This window comes from Serinus canaria, chromosome 4 (genome assembly GCF_022539315.1).
Source record: "Serinus canaria isolate serCan28SL12 chromosome 4, serCan2020, whole genome shotgun sequence".
NCBI classification, from domain to species: domain Eukaryota; kingdom Metazoa; phylum Chordata; class Aves; order Passeriformes; family Fringillidae; genus Serinus; species Serinus canaria.
Window position 1 is genome coordinate 18,984,241 of NC_066317.1, and position 12,540 is coordinate 18,996,780.

At 38.3% G+C, this 12,540-nt stretch overlaps 1 protein-coding gene across 6 annotated transcripts in view; it reads left to right on the forward strand.

Annotated features, from left to right (window-relative positions):
- CCSER1 (coiled-coil serine rich protein 1) overlaps positions 1-12,540 on the forward strand; it is a 612,090-nt gene that overhangs the window by 145,322 nt on the left and 454,228 nt on the right. For all 6 annotated transcript variants that reach the window (XM_050973794.1, XM_050973791.1, XM_050973790.1 and 3 more), the window contains exon 5: positions 9,264-9,384. In XM_050973794.1, coding sequence (XP_050829751.1) covers positions 9,264-9,384 — 121 coding nt within the window. The remainder of the gene's footprint in view (positions 1-9,263; positions 9,385-12,540) is intronic.

The following is a 12,540-nucleotide window of genomic DNA, read 5'->3' on the forward strand; positions in this document are numbered from 1 at the left end:
AGATGATCCCAGTAGTTTCATTTGGCCTTGAAATGTAGTAAATCGTATGCAGTGAGTACAAAGCATAGCAAAATCTGCAAGCTGTGCAAATGGGCAGACTTTTGAAACTGCAGGTACATCAAATAGTGTTATCTTTTTCAGTTTTCTTTGTGTTATGGGAGGCTTTGTATCATTTCACAACTGCCTCTAACCTTTCTTGTCACATAGCCAACTTGTGATTTCCCTGGTCCTGCATACAAAGCTGTGAGAACAGCCTAGGAAATTGCTGGACTGATTATCTTCTGGAGTCCATCTTCTGCTTGCTGTTGCAATGCGTGTGTGAAGAGCCTTCACTTGACAGCTCTTTGACCATCCAGGTGTTTTTCCTTCCCACCCAGGTTTAGTGGGTGCCTGCCATAGGTGCCCAGAAGAGGAAGGTGTTGTGTATTCTGTCTTACCCCATCGTTTAACCTGCTCTTCCTTAAAGCCTCTCCATCTCCCCTCTTGGTTCAGAGGTCTTTCACTAGGTCCTCCTGCTGGCCTGTCCTTTGCTGTGGGAGTGCTGAGTGGTAAGACTGGGTGATAGGTATGTAGGATTGTTAGGATTACCTACCCACTTTACTCATTTTCCCCTGCTTTGTGGTTTTGCTGGAGCAGTCAGCTGGAGCAGTAGCCAGCTGCTTGCTTGTGCATACTGGTTTGTAGGATTGTTAAATGCCTGCAGAAACACTTGGGCTGAAATTTGCTTTCTTGTATGAGTGTATCACCTTAAAGGGAGCAAAGGTATAAAATAAATGGCTTGCATTTTATAATAAATATGGAAAATATCTTCCCTGAGCAAAGAGTGAGATCATTGTTACAAAAAAATTTGTTTCAATATCTGGTGTAAATTTCTACTATTTGGTATGTTAGTGACTTCTGTGAAGGCAGCAATGAGTCTGGAATGGCCATGACCAATGTGCTGTAGTAGGGACTGATCACTGAGTTGCTTGTGACAAAGGCTGTCATTCTGCAGCTGAGAAGCTGTACAGCTCTACTGGCAGCTGTACCTGGTGCTCCTGCTAGTGACTGCCAGCACGGCTATAATAGAAAGCCAAATAGCCTCATACTCCTGCAAGGCAAAAATACCTCATGTAGTTTTCCTGGTGAGCTTTTGGAATCCACAAGGAAACCCATCAGTATGATTTTATTTCATAATTTCTCTTGGGAAACTGTAGTTTTGGAGGTTTTCCTGTGTATTAATTGCTGAAGTAAATTTCTGGTGACTACAGCCATTCAATACGAAACACAGTAAATTATTCTTGCTTGCCTGTCAGTCTTTATTTCAGCTAGACCAAGAATAATAGTTGAAGCCAGGAGACTGTGCTCCTGAAAACACTTCCTATTGAGTTTTGACAGTTTTACTTGCAGTGAGTGACAGTCAAGGATATTGTTGTTAGAGTAGTCATTCCTTCAGGGGATTGTATTATGCCTACAGAAATGCCCTGCAGGCCTTTTTATATTCCTTCTTTTAAGATGCCAGTGTCACAGTCACTCCTTTTTCTCTCCTTTTCTTGAAGGCATCACATAACATAAATAGAAACCCAAATGTGATCAAAAGCAAAACTAAAACTATTATTCTTCTCTTGGCTGAAAAAAGAATTTTGAGGCAGACAGCTCTTGCAGTTGGTGGCATTTCTGTTGGGATTTCCTCCATGCCCTGTAGGAAGAGAGACAAAGGTTTCCCAGTTCCTGGTACCTTATGACTATTACCAGGGCATGGCTTTATGCTTGCACCTGAAACTGGCACTTTCATTACTACCTTTTCCATTATTGCATTACTGGAGTTTTGGGCTGTTGTGTTTCCTTCCATCACCCATGACCTGTGGTGTTATTTGTTCTTACTACCCAGTGAGGCAGAGGCTACCAGTAGGGGAGGTCTGGGTGAACCTCATTTCCCCCATGAACCAACCTGCAGCTGTATTCCATGGTAAATTAATTTAATGAATTTAACCAGTTGTCTTTAAAGACACTTTGGGAATAAACAGATGCACTTGTTTGGCCCACATGGTGATTAGCACCATGCATCCTAGACCAAATGACTAAGCCTCCACCTTTTATTCTAACAGATATTCATACTGTTTAATTATGAGGCTTCCTGGAATTTGGCAGAGTTAGATATGATTGGAGGGATTCCGATCATTAGTCCTTCATTATAACCTTTCCCTCGCACAGTTGTGTATTTATGCACACAGTTCTTATTCATGCTTGTGTCACAAAACAAGTCATAGGCTAGAGGCTAAAAGTAAAGGCCTGTGACGTCATCCTGATTGATAGTGCTGCCAAAAGCTAATGAAAGTTACTAGTCATTTTAAAAGTTCTATTATTAGCACTTAACCAATGATTTTTGACATTGAGAAGTGATATCTACCTACTGGATAGAGAATATGCCTTTATTTTTAAAGGCTGATTTTTCAATTCCTGTGTAGGCTGCTTAGAACAATATTTGCTTTACGTAGTTCACTGTGGATAAGAAAGTATCTCAGAAGCAGCCTGAAGCATAAATAGATGTATTTAGAATGTTTTAGGTGTTCAGTAGTTATAGCTGAAAAACTAACCCACTTAATTTTCTGGAAATGCAGTTACAGTTTCCCCTGGCCTTGTTACAGTGATCCATCATTGCAGGAACTTCAGCAAGGAATGGTTGGTTGTGGAGAGGTCAGCAGGGTGACCAGAGCTGTGAAAGAGGTTTCAAACAGGAGCACTTGGAGATAACGCAGCCTGTAAAAGAAATGGCTGGTTAAGTATCCAAAAGAAGTCTGTAAGGGTGAAAGGGGAATTTGTGCATTGTCTTCTCCAACACTAAAACTGGGGGGGTGGGGGGGGAGGGATGGTGGTTTCAGATGAAACAAGCTGGTGGCAAGTTTTGAGTGGACTGATCGGAATATTTCTTCACATAAGCCATATTCATCTTTGGAAGTCTACAGGACATTGTGAATACTACAAGTTCACACAACAGCATAAGTAACTGAACAAATCCTGAAATCCCTGAGGGATTAGTAAATATAGGCACAAGCACTTTGTAGAAGAAAGTCTGCCAGTCACTGTAAGCTGGGGGAGGCTGCTTGAGAAGGCTGATCAGGATCTGCCTCAGGAGAAACCAAACTGCAGTCATTCTCTCAATACAGTGGAGTTAACAAAATGTGCAAGAAGTGGGTCATCAGTTTTGTCATTACCTATTTTAGGTGATTATTTTAGGAGTTGGTGTTTCCATCACTTACCATGTCTGTAGGGTTGGTCCTTAGGTGATGAGGGCATACCCTTTCATTCAGCATTCCATCATGCATGAGCATTGAAAAATTACAGTTTAATTTCTTATGCATGGGGTACAAGTCACCAGACCCAAATTTTACTTGTGGCTCTTTCTGTGTTATCACAGAGGCTTGTGACAACAAACAAACTTAGGACAAAGGTAGCAGATAATCCAAGGGTGCAGATAATCACTGCAGAACCGCTGGTGTGTAAGAGGAATTCCCTGGCTCCTGCTTAATGCTGCATTTTGTAACCTTCATGTTTGTGTGCCAGTGTAGATAGCACAAAGCAGCTATGTGTGTGCAGCCTTTGTGTAAAAGAGCCACGAACCATAAGAACCTGATAGAAAGTAATTCATTTGCCTAGAATGGGCCTGTAATTGTTGCTATTACAAAATTTCTGATTGTGACTATGTTGTGTTTAAGAACCAGGCCTGTGGTTTTATTGCAAAATTATTACAGCAAACCTTTGGGGACTGTGAGCATATATACTCATTCTCTTAAGTATTCACTTGGCCAATATTGTGAAATGTAGCTGTTTCTAGGGAACAAGGGGCTCTAGAAAAACTGTTGAACTAATGAAAATAGAGATTCATTTAGTTTCCTTTTTTCTCCAAAGACCATCATCAAATCTAGGATCAAGCAGCAGGAAAATTAGGCTTTTTTTATTATTATTTTTAATATTGAGCTTTTTCTAATATAAGTAGATGGGCAAAAATAGCTTTCACATAAAGTACCTTGACCTTTTGTGTTGTTTTAAAGAGACTGAAAGTCTCCTTGGGTTTTAGGGTTTAATAACAAAGTAGTAAAAGACTTTATTGTTTTTCTGGGGCTGAGAAAGAGGGTATGGAACTGAATTCGTACACTTGGTTTTGCTGAAATGTTTCATGCAGGTGATGTTTGGGGTTGATGGTGAGATAAATCAGAATGCTGGTTCTTTTTTGAGCCCTCTGAGTCACCTAGGACTATCAGAGGCCATATCTGTGCAGTCAGGAATGGATTAACATGGTGGTCAGTCACAGTTCTTCCTGCACATACCAGAATTAATAGACTGGATTTCAAGATCCTCTCTTATATGCTATTTCTAATGTCAGCAGCTTTCCTGACAAAATAACTTTAGTTGCATGTTCTAAATTTTTTTTTCCTTTCCTCAGCTCTTCACTTGTTCTAATATACTGAAGGAATTTCCAGTGTATCCACTCTTTCTTTTTGGTTGGTTGGTGTGTTTGTGGTTTGGGTTTAGTTAGCTTGTTTGTTTTAGCAAAAGCTCTGTTTTAAGTGTAGCAGTTCTTTGTCCTGAATTTCCTTTGTCTGAGGAGGCTGAATAGGGGTTACATATTTTGCAGCTTTTGTTCAGAGTACCTTAGAGGGTGACTCATCTCATCAGCCTTTTCATGGCAGAGAGGTATTTAGGAAACCATGTGCCAAAATGTTCTCAGTGCCTGCAATGAGATTGGTGTTCCAGGCTTATTAATGGAATATAATGGTTATAATGTCTGGCCTTCAGTAATAAAAGGGATGTGGGACTGCATACTTGGCATCCAGATGTTGCTCCCTCATGCTCCAGTCACCTGTCTCCTACAGTGGCAGCTGACTGATCTTTCAGGGTAAAGCATTTAGTGCCTTCCATGCTCCTGGCTGCTTGCCTAGTTTTTTACCAAAGCAGAAAGATTTTTGGTATAAAACAGCATCTGTTTCCAGATTTGATCTGTCTCTTGAATGATGAGAACTGATAATTTTAAATTTGATAGGCATAAATGTAAATACTTTGGATTGTCAGGATAAGTGTCCAGATTTCTGAAATCCAGAAATAGTTCACTGTTTTTGTGTCCCTGTGTCATGATTCCCTTATGCTTCACTGCACACTGCATATGAACATCTCCCTTCTGTTTTCTCTAAGCAGGTAGTACTTGCTGCTAATTTCATCTTGCATCTTGTGTCAAGGGAGACTTTTTTTGATAGCAAGCAGTGACAACCAGATTTTCTTTCTCCTCAATTAAAAAAAAAAAGTGGGGGGGGGGGAAAGTGTGTACAATTAAGTGTGTGAGATAGATGATGTAAATGACATCCCTAGAGCTTAAAAATTTTTTTATTCTCTGGAGAAACACATTCTATTCAGTAGCTGTTGAAGGCTTCCTACTGTCCTACTATTTAGGGAATTAAAAATTTTTCTCTGGTTGGTTCAAAGTAGACGAAAAATGTTTAATTAGTCATTCTCATTTTTCTTGAAAGAAACAGCAAAGAAAAAAAAAGGCCTAATGTTTTTCTTCTCCAGATGTAAAGATCTGTTTTGATAGTGAATGATGTTCTGGGACTGCCTAAACCAGCTAGGGTAAATCCAAGCCAGCACTCCTAGTGATAAATACATGGGGTACTTTTAAAACACTTGGCGATGGAAGAAAACAAGCTGCATGCATCATTAAACTGAAGGATCTGGGGAGAAACAATGCAGCTTCAAAAGTAGTACAGATCTTTTATAATATTAGTCTATGAAGTGAAGAGTGTTTGTTTTCCCTTTCTGTCAAGTACTCCTTTACATGACTTGTAATTTGTAGGTAGTGTCTTTTATTTCACCAAGAAAAATGTGTTTCTCTAATGATAACATGTAGATATTCCTCTGGTTGTGTTATTTCACTACAATTATCAGCTTGTTCGTGTAATGGTTGAGTTGCGAATAAAGGACTGAAAAATACCATCTCACTTGCATGCAAATTGTTTTTTTTTTTCCTGAAGATGCTCAGTGTATAAAACATTCTGAGATACTAAGCATTAGTATCTTAAAGAAACTGCTAAAGGTAGTATAAAATTAGTTGAGTTTTCCCCTTGTTGGTAACTTGCACAGTTTTTTCCACAATTCTGCATCAGGAATAATGTAGTAGGCTGAGACAGCTGATTACGTTGATTGCTTTGCTAAACACTAACTCAGATGACTGAAAATTCTGCTTCCCTTACCATTTCATGTGGGAAGGCTAAATTTTTAAGTTCTTGCTGGATGTTAAGGAACAAATTTAACACGTGAGAGGATTTATGATTAAAAGGAGCGATCCCTTAGAGTAATTGTTTTTCTGATGGTTGTGATATTTTGAGGATTGAACAGATTTCAATTCATAAAGAATACAGTGTGTAGACATCATGAATGGTCTTTTTTGGGGTAACATCAGCCACTCATAGATTAAAAAATGAAGTTGTAGAAATGAAGCTTTGTTTAAGAGATTGAAATGTAAAATGCAAAAAGTCTTAAGTAAAACAGTGCCCATCCCTGTCAGTGTTAAAGTTGAGAGTCCACATTCAAGCACCTTCTCATTATTTTAATGCAAGTTATGAACAGATAGCAAGAGCATACACTCCAGTAGGTGAAAATTACTTGCTGCTATGCCATCACTACTTCATGACATTTTAGTTAATTATACTGTCCCATAATGACTTATGACTGTGCACAGAGAGTTGAGATAAAAAGGAGGAATTGTAGTGATTTTCAAAAGCGAGACCAAAGAGAATTGCTGTCTAGAATGGGGGGATAATGCATTCCATGAGCTGCAATCAATGGATGACCACGGGGTTTGTCTTCAGCTGTAAATTAGGGGATTATACAACTCCTGTATAGCATTAATTATTAAACAAAAGCAGTTTCACAGTTTTATTCATTCATGAAATATCTGTACAGAGTGGGAGACTTGCAGTGTCTTCTTTGTTACTCATGATTCCCTCTTTTATCATTTTTTTGTAACTGCTCTGATGGACAGTGCCTGATCTAAGCAAACCCTCCCCTGTGATGCTTGTCACTTGTTCTAAAGTAATAACTTGATACTCTAGTAATAATAAACGTCTTCTGAAGAAAAATGTGTATTTGCTTCATCCTTTATGCTCTGTTTTACCAGTGTTTCTGGTTAAAACTCGGGTGCTGAATATCACTGGTGTACGATGACAAGCCTGTTTTTTTGCAATTCTTTGACTGTAAATAAAGAGACAGACAGACATGAATGTTCTCTTTTGCACATACTCAGTCACTGGTTGTAATGAGAAAATGCTGTTTTGTAAATTCCTTGGTGCCTACCAAGCAGAATCATGCTAGTAGATGGTCTACTGGTCATACATAACATAGTAGAATGTAAAATCACCAAAAATTCCATTTTTTCTTATGCTGTCTCTTTAGTTCAATGTATTTTGCATTAGTTTCATCTTAATCTGTTGAGCATCAAGCTATAACAAAAATCCTACTTGCATGCCGGCAGTCAATGTAGCAAGTTCAATTTGTGTATGACTGTCTTTTGGAAGTGTGTGTCTATGATAATGACAAAGTATTTGAGTAATGCTGGTTCCAAAGGAAAAAAGGAAGGTAAGGCAAGATACTGGGCATCTTAGGTGGCTTAGTTACTTAGCACAGTGTGCACATTAGCATTTAAAACACAAACATAAACCATGCTGGAAAACATCGGATAAATTAAACGCAATTACAAGCACTCCCCAAGAGGCTTCCTTTCTGACAGAGCTGCCTGTGCTCCAGCCATTTGTGCTGCTTGCTGAATGGCTCAGAACTGCTCAGAAAGCAGAAAAAGACCTTTGTAGAAATATCCAGCCCCGACCTGATCTGTTCCTGTCAGTGTTTCAGGGTGTTTGTGGAGCACCAGTGTGTCTGATGGTGTGGGCTGAGTTTGGGCTGAAGGTAGTTTGTGCCTCGGGGTAAAATGGCACAGTTGGTTGTTCTTGACCTAGTCAGGTCAAGATGGGATGAAGTTTTACTCCAGTTTTACTCCTTTTGTAAGGGGAGCAGAGGCTATGGCAAAGGTGTTGTCTGTGGACAGGAAGGAGGCACATGATTGTGGAGAACGGAATAATAATAAATCAATGCCACAGTTGAATGTTCCCAGCTGTACCAATCTTGCACAAATGTATGTACTTGTGAAATGTGTTCTTCCTGGTTTTGAATTGCTCAGAATTTGCCACAGTCATTCTGGTTTTACAGGCTATGTTATTGGCTCTGTGGGCATGTGTTCACTCTTCATGAAAGAGTTCTGTATGTTATAAAATACGGTGTGTCTTTCTGTTTAAACATAGCCCCCACATTTTTGCTTGCTTGTATATAATACATTAAAGTACCAAATGTAAGATAAGAAGCTGTCGTGCTTTGTTCAATGCAACCAACTCTTAATTCCAGCTTTCATTTGTTTCATGCCTTGGCTGTAAAGGAAATCTATCGCTTGAAAATCAGTAGGAGTGGTCACTGCTAAAAGCTGAATTACTAGCACCACTTGAAATTTAGAATTTAAGAATGTTTGTGAATTGTAGTAGATATAATTGTCTGTTCAGAGGTCAGAAACTGTTGGATATTCGTTTATTAGTTCTAATTGAGCCAAATGCTCAGCTCAAGTGTATGATCATTCTTCTAGCTCTAAATATTTTCTAAGTTGTAACATTCAGCACCGTAATACAGATACAAAGGAAAGCATGAGTCAGTATATCACATACCACTTCTAGACCATTTGGATTTGGCCTTTTTGGAGTAAAATGAATCATAACAGTTAAAAGTGAAAAAATAAATCACTAATTAGATTTTCTTAAATCTATTTTCTTAAAAGTCTAAAATTTTTGAAGGTAGGAGGTTTGCCTAGAAACCACTCTTTATTTTCTCTCTTATTTTCAGTCTGTGTTGAAAAATATATCTAAGAAGTGAATCATACTCTGATGTCATTTATGAAACATGAGTCCTTTTAGGACTCAGACACAGCTAGATCAGACTGACAGCAGATCTTGTGCTAGGTAAAACTTAGTGACTGATCAGTCAGTGGCACAAAATGTGCAAAGCAAGCACGTTAAGAAATGTGAAAAATAATGGCATTTTCATTGCATGTGGCCACAGTGAAGCCTGATTATTGTTTGCATTGGTGTTTATCACAGTAGGAATATATATATATATATGTACTTTTTTTTCTTTTTTCTTTCTTTCAAGTGGAAACTGAGTTTACTGTTTAACACTGATACTTTTTATCTTTGCAGTGTGCCGGGAGGACTCTTACCAGTCAATAGTGTCATGTGCTGCTGTAGTACTCACCCCTGTAGAGACCACAGTGGATGCAAGGAAAAAAGAACAGATGATAATGCCTGATGTGTCCAAACAGTGAGTTATTCAAATAACATGATCTTTTACAAGTGCAATTTAAACACCAGGCCAGATTCCTTCTCATGGATATGCATACACACCCTCCTTTCTCTTTCATCTGGGCTTTCATAGGTGTTTCCAAAAGTAGAAACTGGCCTGAGGCTAAGCTGCTGCTCCTGTTCATTAGCCTACATTTTTTCCCCAAGACTTTTGGTAATGACATATATAGAGGGTATGGGCCTTTATATGCCAGGAAACTGACTTTTAAACAGGTTTGATAAAGTGATTCTTTTTATTTAAATAGTCCTTCCATTCTTGCAAGTAGTTGATTTTTATAAAGAAGGTGATTTGTATAGGCTCACGTCATCTGCTGTATTTCAGTATTTTCCAGTGACCATTTTACCTCTGTGACACAAGAGGCATCTTCAAAAGTGTGGTAGTGCATTCTTCTAGGGAAATTTTGTTTACTTAATTACAATGTGTTTTGGTATCTTGCATTAGATGAAAATCAGACTGTGCAGTAACATTTGCCTTGGCAAATACCAGGCAGGATGGTTATTTCTTAATGACTGAGTCCTTGGAGAATAAAAGTAATTTTGTTTTCATGAAAAGAAAGAAAACACAATTGTAAGGCTTTATCACAACACAAATTTGAGGTCTGTGCCTTTTAAAGTGTGGAAGGTATTAAAAATATGGCAATAGATAACATAATTCCTGTTCATTTATGTTTAGTTTCTTCTTCTCTTGCTATGTACAATTTTAGCTTTAAAATTGTCTGTGGAGTCCTGGCTTGCATGCCTATTACTGTAAGAAAATGAAAACATCCCCCACATCCACAAAATCCCTGAATCATCCAAAACACCACTGGTGGATTAGAGTAGATTAGACGGGTTGTGATCTTGCTACAGATTTATGACTTAAGTCTGTATCTGGCTGTGGTATCTTTTGCAATGTGGTGATAAACCCATTTCATCTAGACTACCTGTATTTAAAATTTAACACAATATGTTACCTACTGTCTGGGTATTACTCCAAGGGCCTTATGTTTGAACTGCTGTGGGCATCTAATTGTTGTCGTGCTTCTGTTGTGTGGTTCTCTGAATACCAAGAGATTGGAGAGGCAGTGGATTTAAAATGCTGTGCTGAAATCCAGAGTAATCTTTCTGGTTAGTTCAAAGCAGCATAGAACATTTTTTCTTGTCTTCACTAAAAGGGAAACCTGCACTTTTGTTTGATTGGCTTTTTCATCTACTGTGATGAGATTCTCTTATGAATTCAAAGTAAGAAACTCTGGTATCTGTTTAGCATGTGCTGAATGAAGCTACCTCACAGATTTTTGGCATGTTTGGGTTTTTATTTATTTTTCTTTTGTTTTACAACCTGATTAGTGTTATCCTCAAAGAACACAGACATAACTTTCATAAGCACTCAGAGGTCTCAGAAACATGCTCTAACCTTTGCTACTCTTCCAATACTAATGCTTAAAAATATGACCTGGAATTCTTTCAGTGAGGAACCAGATTGTGCTTAAACAAATTAAATGGGTTTGAACTGTATCAGTGCATAAGTGTCTTAAGCCAACATTTCTAATAAGTATATTTGAAATTAAACAGAACCATCTTGCTGGAAAAGGTTCACAACTGTAATTTGGTAAAATTTGTGGAAACCTTCAAAGTAATTGTAGGGAGGTGAAAGCATGCAGCTTCAGGAAAATGTCCAGCACTATGAATGAAATTTCAGCATACTGATCTTGCATTTCACCCTGTGCTTTCTACATGCAGATAGCTTAGTTCATATCCAGGTAATAGAAGCAAAACAGATCCTAATTCCTGTGTCTAAGTATCCCAGTGTCATCTGTCTCCAATGCAAATGTGCCCTTGGTGTTTGTTGCATTCCATTGATTGGAATGCAGACTCCACATATGAGCTGGTCTGCATGTGTGAATTATAGTTGTTGATACTCAATTCATGTAGAAAACGACATTGATGCTTTGATTTTTATACTTATCTTTGTGTACCTATATGGTTTGGGCTTGCATGTCCAAAAATTGTGCGTATCACAGAGGGCTGAGCAGGAGGCAGCCATCGGGGTCCTGTAGGGAGAAGTTTCTGCCTTCAGGCCCTACAGGGACAGGGTATGTTTAGAATAACTAATGCTTTCTAAAGCAACATAAGAAAGTCTGTAATCCAAACCAGATAAAATGCATATTAATGATAATAAAATGTTAAACAGTTACAAATAGCTAAAAATAATTCTCTTGTATGGCACAATAAAATTACGTCCAAGACATTCAGGACACAAGAAGCTGTGAAGACTGGGCAGGGGGAAAAAAAGGCTTTTAATGCTACTTGTATAACTTGTATAATATTTGATTAATGATGTTATTTTGTTTTAGAAAGAAACTGTTTAGTGGCTTTAAATAATGTATTTGCCTAATGTATTTTTTTTGTAAGCAGCAAATGGTGCCAGAAGTGGTAGCAGCAAATCTTAATGAGATTTTAAGTGTCTGTGACAAGTTCTTATCAGGATTGCAGGAGTAAAGGGCCAGGTTTTTTTCCCTGCCTTGTATTTTTTCTTAGAAGCTCAAACCATTTCATTGGGGAGTAATTTCATAGTGATACCTAGGTAATTGCTGACTTGTTGCTTGTGCACTAGGCAAAATTCCTACCTCAGTTATTACCAGGAATGGATTTGGCAAGGGGAAGAGCATGCCTTTGTGGTTTTTGTCTTCCTTTGCACAGCATAATCAATGGTCACTGTGAGGTTAGGATGACAAACAGGAAATGTGAGGTCTTCCTTATTTTATTTTCTCAGCCCTCCACTTTGACTAGGGTGTGGCATTAGCTTTGCTATATTTTGTAAAAATACAAGCCTTAAAAACCTTTTGCTGTCTTAATAGTTCCAGTTACTGAGGCCTCTTTGTGTTGCCATAGTGATACATCAGTCAGTTGTTCTCAAAGGTGCCCAGATGCTAAAACAATTGGAACATTTTGAACAGTGAATTCTGCTTACAGAGTCCTAATTTTAGTCCTTCCTATCTGAATTCTAATATAAATAAATCAGCTGCTGGCACAGAACAATGGCATGAGGAATCCTTACCTCAATTTCAAGTTCTTAAAAGGGAGCATGGGAGGGAATACATGGCCCAGGGAACTGTACATTATGCTTTAAATG